Genomic DNA, 19,713 nt, shown 5'->3' with positions numbered 1-19,713 from the left:
CACAGTGTCCCACGGGCACGCTGGGACCCTCCCTGCCGTGACAACACTGCCCCAGCCCCCAGCTGCTGGCCCAGATCGCTCCCCTCCCTCACCCAAAGCAGGAGCACACTTGGGAGCACACAGGAGGCCCTTGTCACACAGAACTGTGCTGGGAGCAGCTGTGGCCCAAAGAGAAGAAAGGAGGGGAAGGACAGAGACACGAGGGTGAGGGAGGAGGAGAGAGAAGGGGGCCAAGTTACCTCTGTATAAGCCCCCCTTGCCCACCGCTCACCCTGCCCACTGGAAGCGGGTGCCCGTGCACCGGGCAGGAGCGTTCCAGTCCCCATTCCAGACCCATGCCAGGGCTGTGGGACACAGCTGCACAGACCCCCGGCCCTGGAGCCGCGGGGGCAGCTCCGGCCCCAACGGCGCGGCCGTTACCTGGCAGGAAGACGTCGACGGGAGGGTCGCTCTCGGAGCGCGTCAGGCTCCGGCTCTCGCCGCAGCCGCCGTCCTGCAGCACGTCTTCCACCGAGGGCGGGCGGCTACCTGGAACCAGCCAGAGCGTGGCCCCTCAGCCCCCAGCACAGGCCGGGGCGCTCACGGCCAGGGTGGCTCCAGGTCCTGCATGTGAGGCCCCCCCAGCCCCACTGATGTGCCACATTGGCCCGGGTCACAGCGCCAAAGGGCCACCTCTTTACGTGCAGCTTCGTGGCCCAAGGCGTGCCCATCGCTCCTCTCTCACCCCATCCTTGTCCCCTCTGGGTGCTGACTGAGCACCAGAGACCCATCCCGAGGACCCAGAGACCCGTTCTGTGTGCTCAGTACAGTGCATGTGCTCTCACCAGGACCCCAGTGGTGTCCTGACTGGTGCAAGGAGAGCTCATGGCATGGAAAGCTCAACCTGAGTAAAGCTCAGAGCAAGGCGAGATGCTTGGCAAATAAACCAGGGAGACCTGTGGATTTTGCTCCCTCGCCTCCAAGAAAAGACACTGGCACCTTTCCCTGGTGAAGAACAGAGCCTCAGAGATGGACTTAGGGGGATGGATGTTTCTGAGCTCATTTGTTCATTCCCCAGTTGTCCCTGTCCCACCACAACAGCACAGAACACCGAGCCAAGGTCTGGCTGCACCCACACCTACCCTGCTGCACCGATGAGGCCTCCTCCATCTCTTCCCCTGCCACGCTCTGTAAGGAGGGACAGCACAGGTTACTCCTGCAGCTGGACCCTTTGCTGTGCCATTCTCCTGCTCTGGCTTTCTCCAGAGAACTGTACTCGGGGCCAGGGCTTGTTCCAGGGCAGGAGCAGGGGGCTACCCCAGTGCTGCAGCACCACAGGCTGGGATGGAGGGGTCTTACCAGCAGTGGGCACTGGATGCACCTAAGGCCCAGCTCCCACCCCTGCCCCAAACACTGCTGGGCATGCCTAGGATGCTGGTGAGGGTCAGCTCTGCCATGGCTCCAGCTGAGTGGTTTCCCACTCCCAAAGAGGTGTCAGGAGCACAGGGAGGGCTACATCCTTCCACATGGAGCCTTAGGGGTAAACCAAGCAGCCAAGACTCTTGGCTCCGAACAATGGTCCTTCAGGAGGCACTTCCCATGTTCCAGAAGCCCCCCAGGAGAGCACACACTTACCTCTGGAGAGCTGGTCTCCCTCAGGACCAGCTCACCCCCGCTCAGCACCGCCTGCGAGTCAGAGTCCTCAGAGAGCTTCTCCTCATCCTCCTCGTGGATTGGGGATGAGGGAGACCGTAGTGTGCTGCAGCAAGAGAAACTCCATTTGCAGGGAGCTGCCAGCACCCTGGGGCCTGGAGGACTTGGGGGCAGCACAGTCCAACTCTCATGAGCAGGAGCTCAGACTGGGCAGCTGAATTCACCAGGGCCTCCAGTACTGGCCACATGGAGAACAGCAGCTAAAGGGTGGGACAGAGCCAAGAGGTGCTAAACTCCAGCACAGCAACAAGAGGCCCGGGTCCCACGCTGCTCCTCACACTTTCAGGGCTCCCTTCCCAGGTGAAAATCTGGGCTGGAGCACAGTGAGGAGTGCCAGGAACAAACCCAGTCTGATATGATCTGAACAGCCCCATATCCTCACCTAACCCCTCCATCACAGGGCCAACAGAGGAGCCTTCAGACAACTACAGGATCTCAAGCACTTTGTGCTCTGAAATCCAGGTCACTTCTCTCCCCATTCCTTTGCTTCTGAGGAGCTTAATGGAAAGCTGAAATCCAGTAAGGTTTGGACATCAAATGTAAATTCTAGGACTAAGTGCATTGGGAAGGAGACATTTCCATCCCAAGTCTTTACTGTGGGGGTGGTGAGGCCCTGGCACAGGTTGCCCAGAGAAGCTGTGGCTGCTCCATCCATGGAAGTGTCCAAGGCCAGGTTGGAGAGAGCTTGGAGCCACCTGGGATCGTGGAAGTTATCTGTCCACAGCGGGGAGTTGCAATGAGAGGAGCTTTAGGGCCCTTTCCAACGCAAACCATTTTGTGGTTCTATGATTAAATTCTCCTTGTTAAAAATCCCCTTTCTTTTGGTGACAGAGCCAGCCCTTAGGAGACGCAAGCTGTAACCTCAGCTTGAACACAGGGACAATGTCCCAGTTCCCTCCCTGGCACAAGTACCTGCTGGCCTCCTAAAATTCAGCATTGGCTGTGCTAGCAGGGACCAGCCAGAGCCCTCTCCTGGCTCCCAGTGCGGGTGGCAGCCAAGCCTCAGGGCTTTCAAGAGGAGTGGACCCCGTGCCCTGCTGACCTGTCTGGAGACTTGCTGCGCTTGCCCTTTTGGTGGCCACCCTCCAGGGCTCTGTCCACGGGCACGAGCGGGCGGCTGGCTGGCATGCCGTCCACCACGCCCGAGTAGGAGATCTCGTCGTACAGCGGGGCCGAGGGCAGCGAGGGGGACACCGAGCGCAGCCCGTTCAGCGCTTCCAGCAGCGAGATGGGCTCGTAGCCCGGGGGGATGTTGTCAGAGCTCTGTGGGGGAGAAACAGGGGGGATGTTAGGAAGCTATCACCAGGATGGAAGCCCCCTGCTCCCCAGGCAGCCCATCCCCACAGCCACCTCTCCAGGCCTCCTCAGCTCCTTCCCTGGACAGCCACACATTCCCCTCAGGGCTGCAACGCTGGTGATGCTCCAGCATTGAGAGATTGGGCATCCCCCTGATGTGCTTCCAAGAGCTGGGCAAGGAGGGTGAGGAAGCAGGCTCCTGTAAAGCTGCTATAAAATACATTTGGATTTTTCTCCCCTGAAAGCTCCTCCAGTGGTTCAGAGACCCTTCCAGCTCAATGAACATCCCACTTGTGTTCCCAGCCATGGAACATGCAGCTGTTTTACAGCACCACCAAGGCACAGATGAAGGAGGGGAGCCTGTGTGCACCAGCTGAGAGATGGTTCTTGAAGCCTACTCCAATTCCACTTCTCCCATGTCCTCTCAGCTGCTAACACTGTCTCCATGCACAGTCACCTCTGCTAAAAGGCAGGAAAGGGATCACAGAACCACTGAGCTCGTAAGGAGGAAGGAAAACCACACCAATTCCCATTCCCTCTGTAAATCATAAAGATGCCACTCAAAGGGACCCTTGCAAAGCTATTAAATCAACACCAATTTAACTCCAAAAATCCTCCTGATCATAAAGATCCTGTGGACCCAGAGACAAATGGGGTTTATGCTGCAGCCCAGGAGGCCACAGGCAGCTCAGCCCAGTCTGATGCAAATCAAGAGGTGACACTCCCACAGTTCAGGCTACATTAAACTGAGATGTTTCAGCCCTGTGTCCTCAAGGAGGTGGTTCTAAATTGTACAGAGGATAGCACCATGCTGCTAAGCCTGGCCATGAACCTCCACAGCTCCTGTGTGCCCCATGTCCCAGTCACACCTGCAGATGAACCTGCCCAGCAGTCTGTTCCAACACAGCCCCTGATTTGGTGAGAGCTGAGTGCTGAACTGACTCACCTGTGGTCACAGGAGGAGTTAGGTCTGATGGGGAGGGAAGAATGAGTGGCACCTGGGGTCAATCACCAACCTACATCCCAGTACTGGTCCTGTGAGGGTTATGAGCTTTGAAGATAAACAGCTCAGCTAAACAAGGAATGGGTTCCCAGCTGCTGGCAGCTGTAGGTGGTGGGGCCAAAAGCCACCTCCAAAAAACTTTTCATCTGTGGACAGCAGCCCAGCTGTGCTACTCTGTGTACAGTAAAGTCAGGGAGACAAACCCCTTGGATTCCTGTTTGGGGCTTTTTCTCCTGGCTGAGCAGAGCAGGCCCTGAGGGTTCAAAGGCTGCCTGTTGCTGTGGTGAAAGCTCAGGCTGCATGGCAGAGCTCAGAGCCTGGAGGAGGATTTCCCACCAATGGCTAGGACACCCTCACTGGGACACCACTCCCTTCTGGGACACTCACACCACACCCCTGGGAACACGGCCAGTCCCTGTGGGAGCCTTGCAGAGAGCCAGGTCATGCCAGAAGGGGTTCAAACCTGAACCAGCACCAAGTTTTCTCCAGACCTTCAAGCCCAGCAAGTCGTGTTCCCCTAAGGCCGAGCATCTGAGCTGCCTTGAGCAAAAGAAAACTGCAACTTCCTTGATAGAGACGACAGCCATGGCTGCATTTGATGGGAGTAAACAAAGACGGCACAAACAGCCTGCATGGCCTGGGGGCTCCCTCAGGTTTCCCCTTCCCAGCTCCTGGACCCCCACAATTGCCATTCATGCTGTCCCCAGCACAGCATTCCAGTTACACACTGCCAAACCCACTCAGAGGGTCTCCAGCCAAGACAAGCTCCATCCTTCCTGTTCCTGTAAAAGCAAACCAGCCTGTCACAGCCAGTGCTCCTGAATGCAAGACCAGCTCCAGCTGCATCTCTACATGCCAGCACCACAAACCACACCAAGATGTGCCCACACCAAACTGCCAAGGGGATGAGGTAAGTGCAAGGAAGCTTTTGGGTGAGCTGTGGGGACTGCAGCTTGCCCACAGTCCTATGAAGCTGTGAAAACATCTTGGCCAGGAACTATAAATCAGCCAGGGGACAGTCCCTGAGAGTCAGCATCAGACCCCTGTGCCAAGCTGCTTTGTTCTTGCTTGTTCCTCCGCAGGCAAACCAGGGATGTCAGTGATCATCTGTGCAGGGTGTGAGCATCTCGCTGCCAATGTGAAGGAGTGTCGCAGCCTGGCAGGGGCACAGGCCAAACACAGTGTGTCAGCAAGCCCTCGTGTGTGACACTGCCACGTGCAGGTGACACTGCTGGCAGAGAGCTGCCAAGTGCAACCAGCCGAGTCCACTTACTGTTCTTACTTCCCTCCTAGGCTTCCTGCTGGGCAGGGAGACAGAGCTCACCTTAAGGGGTTTAAAGGGGTGCTGTCAAGAGAAAACCATGTTTTAAAGAAGTTGTTTCTTGAGGTTAAGTGACAGCAAGAGACACACAGCATCTCCTCACCTCGCTGCAGGTGACAGCACCCGTGTCCTCCACACACCACACCCTGCTTCACAGCCCTCGGGCCTTCACCACCCTATTCCTCAGCCCCAGCTGAAGGCAGCAGAGGGCAGATGGATAAACACAACCTTTTTCTGTGAGAATATCTGTTCCCATGAAAGCCTGTATGATGACCTAGATGCAGTTGTCCTCCTCATTCTAATCTCAGTGTCTCACCAGAGCCAGCTGTGCAGCAGCCTGCTCAGGCAAAGAGCTGCTGCCCTTACCACACTGGGACATGCAACTGGGCCCCGAGGCCACCAGCATGACACTTCCCATCCCACACTCCCTCAGATGCATGCCAAGACACCCAGGGAAGCTGACAGAAGGATGCCTTTCTACTCCCGTGTTGGAACCCCAGTGCCAAGGGCATTTCATCCGTGTGCTGCCACAGAGATGCGTGTGCAAGTCAAACTGGAACCCCTCTGCCCTGTTTTCACAGCTCCCACCCTGTCGTGCCCAGAGTCTGCCACTTTTCTGTTGGGCCAGGCAACAAGAAACTTTCTCATCCTGAGATTTCTGTGGATTTGTTTCCTCTAACCCAGCAGGTTGATCAGAAAAGGCAGCACTGCTTGGGAAGCCCTCAGTGGAGGGTGTGACCAAACCGCCTGAGGTCCCAGGGCCACTAGCCATCAATCCAAGCAACTCATGCACCCAGCAGCTGCTTGCTGAGGCTGAGAGCAGCAGCCAGGCTTTGTACAGGGATCAGCAGGTACTTACAGAGTGCTCATCATGGTCCACACTCTGTGCCAGGACAGGGCTGAACGACACCGGTGACAGAGCCCCCGGCTTCTTCCTCACCGCCCGGATCTGCAGCAGGGCACGGAAGGCTAGGAGAGAACAGGAGGAGGTGAGTGCACAGCCCAGCAGGGCCAGGCCAGGCCAGAGCTCCTGCCTTGCCACAGACACACTGTGGGCATGAAGGAGTTCCCCCGAGCATGGGGAGTGGGGCCATGGAGCACCCCAAAGCCAAGTGATGGGGTGGGGCTCCCATTGATCTACACAGGGAAGGAATCTGCTGGCTGCAAAAGTCTGGGTGCACAGAGCCCTTGTGGAGAACAGGCACTGCCTGCCCCAGTACAGTCAAGGACAGGGCACTTCAGCAGCTCTACAAGTGTACAGTCCCAGAGAAGTTCCCCTAAAGGGTAGGTTGTCACCCTGATTTTCTAAGACTTTGCTAAGCCTTCTGATGTTTGCATTCTTGTAACAAACTTTCTCACACACAGTTCTGTAAACAACTTATGTTTTGCATTCTTTCATGGAGGAGGAGAGAATTGATGGACTCTTGGTCTGTCCAGTGTCATTGGAGAGGTGGCACTGTCACCCTCCAATCCACTGTCACTTTTGGAAAACTATAAATGTTGGAGTCAGAAAATAAAGGTCCCTCTTTTTTGTTCACCTGGAGAGCAGCAGTGTCCGTGTCGTCTTTTCGTGTCGTATTATGACAGGTAGGTCACAACGACACAGTAAGAAAAACATGAGCTTAGCCTCAGGAGTGCACTGCATGCACAGGTTGGGTGGGGGACTCATTAAATCCCCTTTGGGTTCCTTCAAACCCCACAAACCTCAGCCCTGGGGTCCAGCTGTGGTGGTGGAAGGCTCCAGCTGAAGTGTGAGTGGCTGTAATCTTGTCCTCAGCACAGCCACTCCTCAGTCCTCCCACTACCAGAGCTTTGATCTCCACTCCCTGCAGATCTTTTCTATCTGCAGATCTTTAATATTGCTTGTTCCTCTGTGCCAAGGGCACATGCAAACGAGCCAGACATCTGTTCTGATGCAGCTGTGAGAACCTGCCAGGCATCTCCCTAGTTCTTGTTGCACCTAGCCCCTTCAAGATCAGCCTGGAGCCAGAGAACAGAGGTACAAATCTATCATTGCTGCCTCTGCACCCCCCAAAAGCAGATTCCTAGGAAGTCTGAGATGGGGGCATTTTCCAAACAAATACAACCTACTCCCCTACAGCCTGCAGATGAGACAAAGTTGTTCCTGTGTTTTATGATGTGCTACTTATAGTCAAAGCTGTCTGGCACTTCCTCTGGTGAGATCTTGCTTTTGGTTACTGCTCTTGCCATGTTTGGACTGTTTGGACTTAATTTCTCAGGCCAAACATCCGTCTTCGGCTCTTTATTTCTTTCCCTGAGAATTGTCAGTTAGAAACAATCAAATACCTCAGAGACCAGGGGGTAAAACACACACTCTGCCCCTTCCAGCAGAAACACAGAATTCTCAAGGGCCTCCTGTGCCTCTGTGCTTTTGAGAAAAAACACAGAATTCAGCAAATGCTGCCTGAGTGTCAAAACATGTATTTGAGTTTTTCCATCATTTGGAAGCTGAGCAATGCAGGGGTTAAGCAAATCCTCCTAACTCCTGGCAGAGCAAAAGACTCCAAACTGACTGTTACCTCATCCCTGCCTCCTGGTGAAATCAGGGTAAGGTTGTCAGAAGATTAAAAAAAAAAAATCATGCTATGTACTTGGACACCCCTCCAGCGGTGCTGGCTGCTCTCAGCCAGATACCCTCAGGATAAAGCTTCTCAACCCCTTCCTTTGGGGGATTTTCCATCATCTTCACCAAAACACAAAAACTGCTGACTTGACACAGCCCAGAGCACCTGCACCTTCAGATCCACCCCAGGGAGAGGGTGAGTGGCCAGGGAGGCACTGAACAGAGCCATTCTCCTTTCCTGTCTGAGGGCATTTATTCTGGGTCAGTCAGAGCAGCAGCATGATGCTGAGCCTTGGGGTGGGGTACTGAAAAGAGGCTCCTCCTCCCAGGAGCCAGGGCAGGGGCCAGGTGTCCTAGGTTGGAAATGGGTGTGTGTATTCTATTCCTCTTTGACGGGGCACTTATCTTCTGTTCATGGGGCAGTTTGCTTTATCTCTTCCACAACCCAGCCCTACATCCATTCTGCTGTTAATGAGCCATTAATTATAAATTATCTTCTGTCCATGGCCACTGAGTGTCCCTGCAGGGCTGATCAAATTCCATCATCCCATGGGAGATGCTCTGCCCAGGGCAGGAGCCAAGCATTCCTACCTGGATAGAACCTGACCCTGGGAACAGCACAGCAGCCTTTGCCCCCTGCATTCCCAGAGGAGCAGCTTTCTTCTCACTGCATTCCCAGAGGAGCAGCTTTCTTCTGCCCTGCATTGCCAGAACAAGAGCAGGCCCATCTCCAGCAGCCCTGGAGCTTCAGAGGAAAACTCCACCCTTGTCCAGGATCCCTGCTCCAGCAGAACCACAGCTGGCCCTGCAGGAGGGCTGAGCCACCATGGAATGGGACTGTGCCACCACCCTGACACACAGGGTGCCAGAGCCTGTTCTGACTCTGGCAGTGTTGTTTTGTATTATTGCATCTTTATTTTATTTTTATTTTCTTCCCTAATAAAGAACTGTTGTTCCTATTCCCATATCTTTGCTGAGAGCCCTCTTAATTTCAAAATTATAACAATTCAGAGGGAGGGGTTTACATTTTCCACTCCAAGGAAGGCTCCTGCCTTCCTTAGCAGACACCTGGCTTTTCAAACCAAGACACCAGGGCACTCAGGGACCCTGCAGAAGGGGCAGTTGTTGGCCTGGTGGCCGGGGCACTCAGGGACCCTGCAGAAGGGGCAGTTGTTGGCCTGGTGGCCGGGGCACTCAGGGACCCTGCAGATGGGGCAGTGGCTGGCCTGGTGGCCGGGACACTCACGCAGCCTGCAGATGGGGCAGTGGCTGGCCTGGTGGCCGGGGCAGTGGCTGGCCTGGTGGCCAGGGCACTGATGAACCTGCAGAAGGGGCAGTGGCTGGCCTGGTGGCCGGGGCAGTGGCTGGCCTGGTGGCCAGGGCACTGATGAACCTGCAGAAGGGGCAGTGGCTGGCCTGGTGGCCGGGGCACTCACGCAGCCTGCAGATGGGGCAGTTGTTGGCCTGGTAGCGCAGGGTGTCGGCGCAGGAGTTGCAGAGGCAGAGGTGGCGGCAGGGCAGGATCAGGGTGTCCCGCAGGTCCGACAGGCAAACCACGCACTCGTTGCTGTTGTCGCTGTTCTCGTCGTCTGAAGGCTGCCAGGAGAGGCAAAGGGTTGGCATGGCAGTGGTGGGGGCCACGCCAAGCTGCCGAGGGACAGGAGCCTGGGGGAATTTCCCAGCCCACAGTCTGGAAATTCTCTTTTTGCAGCTCTCAGCAGGGGTTCCTCAAGGAGAGCAAACTGTAGCCCACACAGCCCTGCTCACACCACTTCCTCTCTGGGCACTGCACTGAGAATTCATGGCAGAGTTGTCCTTCCCCACTGCCATGTTCTGTTCAGAGGGGACCCATTTTGGGGCAGGGATCCCCTTGACTGAGGCTGACCAGGAACAAGCTCCTGCCTCCCATCCTGGTGGCTCCAGGATCAATAGGGAAGTGAACTCTCTGGCACTCTGGCCTTTCTTTCTCCCAGACAGAAGGAGCTGTGTGCTGTCTGTTGTTGCAGCCATGTCTAGCCCAGCTTCCACAATTCCCCATAGCAAGTGAGTGATTCTCCTGCATCCCCTGTGCTGGCACAAGCTCTGATGCAGCTGCAGGAGAACCAGCCCAGGGAGCCCAGCTGCCCACAGCTACCCTGCTAAAAGGCTCAGTGTGCACCCATTCAGCATGAATGTGCTTCATGCCCATCTTTCTCAGAGCCCCATGAATTGGATCACAGCCACTGATCAAGCTGGGAGAGAAACTCCCTCTCCAACCACAAGACTGACTCCAGAAAACTCCACAGTCTCCCCACTGATGTCACAGAAGTTGTGCCAGGGCCCTCCATGATGACCCAGGATGGGGTACCCTCCACCTTCACCTGGAGCCCCTTTCGTCACTGGGGCTAACACATGCCAGACCATGGGCAACCTCAGTGTAAACAGCATTTGTGCTGCTGCCACATCCTCACCCAGCCTTTTTTTGGAGGGACAGCAGGCTCTTTGCTGTCCCACTCACATGGATTGCTGAATAAAGAAGAACAAAAATGGCCCCAGGCCACTTGTCTGATGGGCCAGGAACATGGGACTGCTGGATCACGAGAATCATCACAAGACCCAAAAAGAAGCCCTCAATCCTGTTAATTCCCTCCCTCGATCCTGTGCAAGAAAACTCTTACAAAACACTTGTCCCTCTTGCCTCTTCAGGTGCTGTTGGCACAGGCAGACAGGGATCACAGGATGCTCTGGGCAGGGCACTGCAGAGGAAATCCTGCGTGTCTTGCTCCACTGTGTGCAAACAATGCACTCCACGCCCTGGAGCCGTGTGATCCCAAGGCCAGCACTGGGTACACTCCACAGCCCAGGTGGCAGCAAAGGGCAGCTCTACAAAGGCTACAGGAAGAATACAGCAGTCACACAACCTGTGCAGGGCTCTGCAGCAGGCTGGGATCCAGCAGCAGCTCCTGCCTCAAGATGGGAAGTTTCTGGTTATGGCATTTGCATATACATCCCTGAGGGGTGCTGCACTCCCTCCTGCTGGGGAATGCAAGAGGAATACAAGAGGAATGTCTCTGGACACTGGCAAGCCCCAGAGAGCTCAGTTCTCTGAAACACTACAGGAACATGCAGAACCCCCAACCAGAACATGAAGGAGCCACAAGCGCAAAGCACAGACTGCCTCTCTGCCAGAGAGATGGCAACACTGGCTCCCTACAAGCCCTAAAAATCAGTGCTCTGACACATCCCTGGGGCATTGATGCCCTTCTCTCCTAGCAATCCCAGCCACAGGGAACATCCTCAAGAGCCTCATGCTGCCTAAAATTACCTCAGCACAACTCCATTGACTGTTTGGGCCTGACCCAGGGATGATCTGTCATCCCTGGGCTTCTTGGGTGCCTGCAGCAATGGACACAGCCTGGAGTCTGGACACTGCCCTGACAATCCCCATCATTAAGCTCAAAAGCAGAAGGTGCAGGCTGGAAACTCCCAGCTGGGGAAGCCTCCTGGGCACCTTTACCTTGGTCTCCTGGTTGTTTTTGTTCTCGATGCCGTAGATCTCCTGAAGCAGGTAGCTCACCCGGTCAACCTAGGGGAGAACACCACAGCTGGAGTGACAGCTGCTCTGTCCTTACTGGTTTATGACCACCTTCCCTCCCTCCCTGTGTCAAATGTTCGTGTTACACCCAGAGCTCCCCTATAGTGACACGAAAAAGGTAACAGAAATATTGCAAAGGACAGCTGGGAGAATGAGCCTCTCCTTGCTCAAAAAGTAGAGTCCATCCTGCCTGGTCTGAGCAGAGAGTAACAGAAGTGGCTAGCTGGGCTATCAAGATAATCTAAAACCAAGTACTCTGCTTGGCCCAGACATTGGAAATACACACCCACAGCTCAAATAATCCAGAGGCAATCAGCCTTCTACAGTCCTCTCCTCTGTGAGGTCCTGCTTAACTTCAACCAAGATGAACTTCCACCCATTTTTGCAACCTCAGCTGTGCCAACAGCTCCCTCCTGGCACACCAGTGGCAGCACATCACCTCCCTGCTCATCCCCTGGGAGCGTACAGTTAAGCTACTGAGGACAGACAAACCATTACAATCCCTTAGCATGAGGAGCACTCTAGGAATAACTCTATGTTAGTGCAATGTCATTTACTGCCATCCCCAGGCCCTTGGTGGCATCTCTAAATTGGGGGTGTGGCGGCAGAAGGTGCCTGAGGCACAGGTGGAAGTTGCTTAGAGCCCCAGCCTGGGACAACTCCAAGCCCTGACTTCTGCAAACTGGCAGCTGCCTGCAAACCCCAGCGAGCAGCTGAATTTCAGCACTGAAGCTGATTTGGCCAAGATTCAGTCCTGTTAAACATCTTCATTGATGATCTGGATGAGGGGATCAGATGTACCCTCAGTAAGTTCACAGATACACAAAGTCTGGTGGGAGTGTTTATCTGCTGGATGGTAGGAAGGCTCGGCAGAAGGATCTGTAACACCAGGGGAGGCTCAGGTTGGACACCTTCACAGAAGGGGTTTTTAAATATTGGAAGGGGCTGCCCAGGAGGTGATGGAGTCATCATCCCTGGAGGTGTTCAAGAAATGACTGGGCTGGGTAGCATGGTGGTGATTAGTCACAGGTTGGACTTGTGATGATCTTGCAGCTCTTTCCCAACCTAAATGATTCTGTGATTCTGTGATCTGGTGCTATACAGCAGCTTCCCCAGAACTGGTATGGTTCCACATAAACCCTCATGACAGGTGAAAGGGTGAGGGGGTTGCAAGGTACCAAACAGGCACATGTCCCAAAAAGTGGGAGGAAACACTTTCCTGCCATCTCCAGTAGCTGTCCAGCTCCCAATATGCAGTGAAGCCAAGCCACCAGCACCCCATGCCAAAAAGAGCTTGTCAATCCCATGGCCTCTGTAATTTCCATGGCAAACTGGCCTCTCTCCTCTCCTCTTGTCACCACTCAGAAGAGGAGTGGCTTTGCCATGGCACTCCAGTGCTGCAGAAGGTGACACATGGCAAGGTAGGGGCAGGAGCTGGCTGTACCCAGCCCATTTGCCAGTTCAGAAATGCTCTGAGCTGGGACACAGCAGTGATAACAAACTAATTCCAGAGTGTCCCTGTGTAACTCAGTGTGCAGCTCACAGACAAGCTGTTCTAGGCCTGCGTTTCATGGCAATGAGATCAGCTGTTGGACTGCTGAGCAAAACCCTCTGCAGCGGCTCACAACTCACCCAGGAAGTTTGGGAACAATTATGTGGGAGATGTTCTTTTGTAACATGGCATTTCAAAGACAGCCTTGTTCCAGCATCCTGACTCCTCAGAGGATCATGATGAGCAACTGTAAGTGCAGAAGTTGTCAGCTCAAAGCACAGAAGAGGTCATTAAGAAAGAGACCCAAGTCTCTGCAGGAGTCTGTGTTCCTTTTACTTCTTCCCTCTAAAAATCCTGAGGAGCTTCTGTCCCAGTAGGGAAAGGGTGAGCAGTGCAACAAAGCTCTTCCTGGGAAGAATTCTAGGTTTTCAGAGTGGGAGTAATTCAGAAGGAGCAGGTGGTTGTACACAATTCTTCACCTTCATGCTTCTCCAACCCAGCCCACACCACATCACCCTTCCAAAGGCTTCTGCTGCCATTTACAGCCTCAGCAGATGCACACGGAGCCACTGGCCAAGTCCAGGTCATGGTTTTCTGCTGATTCAACTGTTTGTATTCATCCACGCTGACTTTTTTTCAGGCAGGTTGGTGCTTACACTACAACTGATCAGCTCATGCACTGCTGCTTCCTGACCAATATCCACAAATGGTACCCACAACCCTGGCAGTGGCAGGGAGGGGAAGGCAAAAGAAAAGCAGGGATGGCAAAAAATGTACAGTGTTATACAGATGGTTTATTCCAGACACAGACTCTACACCTCTGCTCTGCTCTCCTAAGGGTGCAGATGCTATCTCAGTTTCAGTGGTGCTGTGTGTTTTTCCAAATGCTATCTTGAGCTATGATTACTGACAATGCCTGTAGCTCTTTTCTGACCCAAGGACAGGAATGAACATCTTAGAGCAAAGAGTGTCTTATTAAGGCACTTAAAGACCTTCTTGGTAGCAAAAGGTACTTCATTCAAATCAGAAAGCCCTAGCTATCAAGCAAGCAGATGAAGTGAAACTCATTTAAATCTAAAACACAGCACACAGCTCAAGCTGAAAGGATCAACCACCAAAATTTCATCTCTTTCTTGAAGACATTTCAAACTGATCCTTGCAGCAGAATCACTACCAGATTTCTTTTCAGAAGCTGAAATTCTTGGCAATCTTAGCAGTTGCTTATGTATTTCTGGCTATGCAGGACTGGATGCGACCTCAATCCTGATAAGACACTACCCGGCTTCTGCACATCACACCACACCAGGATGGGGGACAAAATGGCAAAATGAAGGGTTGCCAGCACCTTGCTGCCTTTGCTTACAATATCAGAGGTAAGGAGGTGAGATCTCAGGCTTCAGTGAACACCAATCCCTCCCTCTGGGTACAGCCAGGCCCCTGTGGGACACCAGCAAGTCTTTAAGAGTAGAAAGGAAACAGGTACTTACGATCTGCTTCTGTTTTAGTGGTTTCACAGAAAAACTGCCATCAACGTGCTAACAGGAAAAAAAAGACATTAAAGCATTAAATAGCTGCAGTGTACAAATCAGAATGGGCTCATTTCAGAGCTGGTATCTGCCAGCTAAGGGGACAGTGAGGTGTGTATCAGCCTGGATGGCAGTCCCTCCCAGCAGAGTTGGAATAGGGTATTGGGGAGCTACTGGTCTGCTCCAGTGTGGAGCCAGGTGGACTTGGCTCAAGTTAAACCTGGTTGAAGTGGGTTAGAGCCCACACAAAACTCCCCTGGCACACTGGATGCTTTCAGGTTGCAAGCAGCCCAAGTGGGTGCAGACACTTCTTCAGCCAGTCCAGCAAGACTTGGTGGGGGACATTTGTTAACACCCTAAGTAACACCAAGTGACAGAGTCACCCGAGGCCAGAGCCCTGACAGAGCAAGGGGCTGCCATGAGGCAGAGAACAAGGTTTGTCCACTGGATGGAGTCAGAAACAAGTCCCATGTGCTCCACATCCTCAGAGCTGTGAGCCTTTCCTTTGCTCAGTGGCAGCAGGCACAGCTGGAACAATTCTGTGTGTGCCTGGTGCCAGAATTAGAGATGGGAGTAGCGTGCCAGGTCTACTTTCCCCATCATCCACAAGGACCACTAAAGAAACCAACTCCCCTGCCACAGCCTAGAGAGCAGCAAAGGAGACTCAGGGGATGCTCAAGCAGGTCCTGTGAACAGCTGCAGGTCTGCAGAAGGAGTCTCAGAAGGAAGGGACAACAACATCACACCCCAGACAAAACAGTCCTGTTTTCAGGCAAACAAGTTTCTGCCTTTGGAGGAGCTGCAAGGTCAGACTACACACAGGATCAAGGTTATTCTTCTGATCTTAAAGATACATACAAATAGCAAGTCACCAAGCCCTGCTGGTCTGTTTTTCCTCTGAACAAGCTCTGGGGATCAGCAGTGCTCATTTATCAAGGACCTCCCCTGGATTTATGGACCTACACTTCAAAAGCTGCCATTACTTTAAGGATGGGGAATATATTTTAACCAAACAGGGAGGATGAAGAACTCAACATGTTCTTTGCCTTGTGATTTTTTATTAAAAGGGAGATTTAATCTTGTTTTAAGCATTCAGTGGAAGATGAGAGATAAGAAGTGGCTGAAGTATGACTGAAGGATTCCAGTGTGGGTTTTTTTTTAACATCAGCCAGAGGAAACTACAATAACATCCCTGCCCTGGTCCTAGGGGTGCTGCAGCTGACTCCATCTCATTTCTGACACATGTCCAATTGCCAGGAGTGAAGTTACCTACAAAGCCAGTGCTCAGAGCAGCCTCTCTAACAGGGAAAACTCACTTTCTTCACAGATCAAGTCCAACAAAAAAAGCAACCTAGAACACTTAGAGCATCTCCCAGCCATACGCTTCCTTAGGACTGACTGTGCTTGCCATGCCCTCTGACTCAGCTTGTCACCATCCACATTATCCACCTCAGAGGAACAGAATTAGTTCCTGGCAGGGACCAGGCACAGTGAGATACACAAGTCAGCCACCTGCCAGCTGGGAAGGGGGGAATTTCCAACAGCACAGCACTGATGCTGCTCCCCTCTACATTTCCAGCTCTGCTCCAGCAGCTCTTGCCTCACCTCAGCATGTCACTACAAGTATCACCTGCCCAGAAAATGTGTCTGCAGTGTTACCACTACCAGACACAACAGGGTTAGGTCCAGTTATGGATACTGCAACTGTTTTCAGGGTCCAGTTACCAAGGGAAGAGAGTTTGTTATCAAGGCTTGTGCACACAGCTTGGCCTTATCATGTAGGCAGGGGTCAGTTACATCAAATACCCCACTCAAAAGCAGTGGAACTCAGCCTTTGCACAGGATGCATCCCAATCCTTGGTCCTGGGTGTAAACTCAGGCCTAACAATAGTGCAACAGGGTCTGGACACAGATCCAGTTCTGCAAAAATCATGGAGCCCTGGAAAACTGCATGGCAGCAGCCATGGCCAACACCCTCCCCCCTCCATGGGAACACAGGAAACACTCCTGCCATTCCCTGAGTGACCAGCTCAGGTACAAATGATAATTACAGGCTGCACAGGAACTGCTGCAAATGATTCCTTGTACTACAGCAGCACCCAGGAACCCCAGGCACAGGCCAGGACTCCGCTGTGCCAAGTGTTATATAAATACAAACTAATGACCCGTGGAAATGTTTACATAAAAAAGAACAGGGACAGAGGGATAAAAAACCCTCATTTACCTTTTCAAATGCAGCCAGAAGAACATGGGCATGACCAGTGACCTCAACCACCACTGCAAAAAGAGAAAAGGCAGAACTGGTTAAACCTCTCAAGCAGCACCAGCATAGAAGTATCCTGAGTTGAATTTTAGTCCGCTTACAATTTGTGAGCTGCCATTTGTTCTATTTTCACCTTCTCCTGCATTTAGAACTTCTCTTATCTTGTCATCAGGTTGGTTCAGAACAGACCAAGAACAAAACCCTGCTGGGCTCTGTGGTGGGCCCTACACAACCATGCCCTCATTGCCCTGGGTGCTCCAAACTATCCCACTTCGTTAGAAGAGGTTAGAAAGGGACAGTAAAACAAAGCACTCAGTGGGATTCTCCTGTCCCCTGAAATTCCTGGGCTTAATTACCTGAATTTATCACAGATCTATCTGGTTTAACAGCAATTGGCAGCACTTCCAGCCCTGTTACTTATCATTTTATTTCAGTCTAGTCAGACACACTTCTAAAACATTTATTTCTCATACTGACTTCAGACACTGAAACATCTCTGTCCAGCTTTCCCCAAAGAAAAGCATTTTCCCTCTTCCAAACTTGAGGGTTCCCTTTAATCCCACAGCAATGGGAAGGGGCTGTCAGAGGTTTCAGTACTGCATTCCTGGCTACTTCAGCAAATAGAGAGGAGGCAAGGTACAATCCCAGCCTCTCTGACTCAGGTTCTGTTCAGCTCCAGCTGGTTGGATCCTTTTCCTGCATCCTGTTCAGACTCATCATATGGAAATGGGAGACAGAGTTTGTGAAGGAAGGCATGGAAGCACTCATGCTGCTTGGAGTGATGAGGGCTGTGCTCAGCACAGGCAGGAGAGCTCTGCCTGGAAGGTGCAGCTCAAGGAAGCAACTCCTGCTCTGTCTAAAAGGGAAAGGAGCTCCGCAGCTTCGTTTGAGCTCCCAGAACAGGAGAGACAACAGAGGAACAATTCCCTGGGCTATGACACACAGACCATGTTTGGAAACAGCTGCATGGAGAGAGGGGAGATTTGCCTGCACATTTGCTGGGTAACTGAGGTTGGTCATGGCAGTTTGGGTGGAATCAGGAACACAGTGAAATGCAGAAAAGGGGGTTAAAATTGGGAATTCATCTGCTTGCTCCTCTCACTACCAGCCAAGAGCAAGGCTGCTCTGTCTCTCAGAGTAAACAAAATGCAGGTCCCTTCTCTCAGTCTGAATGGCCAAGGAAGAGGTAACAATTCAGAGTGGTGTGACCTGCTCTGTGCAGCACCTTTCCTCCCTGTTCTCTGCCTCTCCCTGGGAACAATCCCACTGGCAGCAACAGGGCAGGGCTAACACTGCAAGTCACGGCAGAGTTCAGTCCAAACCAGCATCTCCCTGACTGCTATTTTAATTTACCATTCAACCTTATTTAACAGCTGTTATTTTCCAGGTGCTCCAAACTCACCACTCCAGCTCCTTCCAGTCCCATCAGTTAAAAAAGGAACCAAAATGCACAATTTCCTCAAATCTTGCTCAAATGTCACACATTTTTGTGCTGATACTCTTTCCAGCAGGGGATTTAAAAGCAGTTGGTTTTCTAGGTTATTAAAATAGATGGGAGTAGATTATTGGCTAAGGCTAGGCATGGTATGTGCATAAATGTATGCTTTCCATAGTGCCTCCTGTTCTATTTTTGATCCTTCTAGACATGCCCAACATTAGAGAGTATAAACACCTTGCCAAAAGTTCCATAAACAGAGGAAGCTGTTTTATATTTATGGTCAAGAAATACACATATATGTCGATTTTGCTAACAGTGCCTGAAATCACTAAAAATAGATGCACTTTAGAAGCAACTTCCTTTATGTTTCACTGTGCTTTGTTAGTCACACTTTAAATTGGCTTATTCAGTTCTATTTCTGTCTGCCTGGAAGACTGTGAAACAATGGAATGAGTTTTTGGGCTTTTTCACATTTACAACATAAGAAACTGAGCAAGTGACTGACCTGAACAATGTGATCAACAATGGATTTTTTTCCTTTTCTAATTATCTTAGATTTTGTACAAAATGTTACAGAAGTGAAATGGCAGTCCTCCTGACCATAAAAGCCCCGATTTTCAAAGAAAATGTGACTTCCTTGTGCCCTGTTCATTGCTGACACTCCAGATGAGACCAAAAGCACACATCCCCTAAGGGAAATACCATGTAAGGTGAATAATAATCTAAAAATAATAGTCTAAATATTCACTGGACTACCCTCTCCAAAAGAGCAGTGTGCTTTACAAGAGAATCATCAATTAATCATAATTACAAATTATGATTAGTTATCATTTATTTTTAAATTTTAATCAACAATTATTTCTCCTGAAAGGTTATGCTCTTTCATTATAACCATTCAACATCCTCAGATAAAGCCTAATTTCAAACTGCTGAAAGAAGCTGCATTTGGCTGAAGAGTGACCTGAGTATTTTAAAGCCATTTCCTTTTCCCTGCCCATTTCCAGGTTTTTAGGAAGACAACTGACCCCTCCACGAGGGAGAAAAGACCAGCTCCACCCTCCTTGACCTATAAACTGCAAAAGCACAACCCAACAAGCAAGGATGTCATTCATGTGCCTGGTGCTGGTGGCACAGCCAGGAGTTCTCCTAAACACTATTCCAACACTAAACACCTGGCCATTTTTCCTGTAAAAAATGAAGGCTATTTTAAAAAGTATTGTTTTTATGTGGGTAGCTTGGCCCTTTTAATAAAGGGAAGTTACGGTGAACTCCTGAAATATTCTTATTCTGGAAAGGCTCCCCAAGGAGGCCAGTCCTGAAAGGGGTCACACAAGCTCAGAGACAGCCAGGAGAAGATCATGGGAACAGGACATCAACTCTTACCATCCCCTTCATCCACCACTGCTCGGATGACCACAGGGAACACGCCACGGTCCAAGTCAAAGTTCAGCTGAGGGAAAGAAATGAGCTGAGGTTACACAATTCACAGCAGACCTGCCTGAAGACAACACTGGAGATCATGTC

At 51.8% G+C, this 19,713-nt stretch overlaps 1 protein-coding gene across 8 annotated transcripts in view; it reads right to left on the bottom strand.

The window, feature by feature from the left end:
• The window catches only part of MGRN1 (mahogunin ring finger 1), a 51,065-nt gene that overhangs the window by 1,299 nt on the left and 30,053 nt on the right, over positions 1-19,713 (bottom strand). For 3 of the 8 annotated variants that reach the window (XM_038150898.1, XM_038150901.1, XM_038150896.1), the window contains exons 6-17: positions 19,573-19,639; positions 16,713-16,765; positions 14,450-14,497; positions 11,393-11,461; positions 9,290-9,492; positions 9,143-9,147; positions 6,172-6,281; positions 5,265-5,336; positions 2,735-2,955; positions 1,615-1,738; positions 1,122-1,167; positions 421-528 (exon numbers count right to left, since the gene is read on the bottom strand). In XM_038150898.1, the coding sequence (XP_038006826.1) occupies positions 421-528; positions 1,122-1,167; positions 1,615-1,738; positions 2,735-2,955; positions 5,265-5,336; positions 6,172-6,281; positions 9,143-9,147; positions 9,290-9,492; positions 11,393-11,461; positions 14,450-14,497; positions 16,713-16,765; positions 19,573-19,639 (1,126 nt within the window). The remainder of the gene's footprint in view (positions 1-420; positions 529-1,121; positions 1,168-1,614; positions 1,739-2,734; positions 2,956-5,264; positions 5,337-6,171; positions 6,282-9,142; positions 9,148-9,289; positions 9,493-11,392; positions 11,462-14,449; positions 14,498-16,712; positions 16,766-19,572; positions 19,640-19,713) is intronic. The other 5 variants (XM_038150903.1, XM_038150897.1, XM_038150904.1 and 2 more) reach the window with 3 other exon arrangements.

This window comes from Motacilla alba, chromosome 14, assembly GCF_015832195.1.
Source record: "Motacilla alba alba isolate MOTALB_02 chromosome 14, Motacilla_alba_V1.0_pri, whole genome shotgun sequence".
Lineage (NCBI taxonomy): Eukaryota > Metazoa > Chordata > Aves > Passeriformes > Motacillidae > Motacilla > Motacilla alba.
This window is presented reverse-complemented; position numbering and strand designations above follow the sequence as displayed.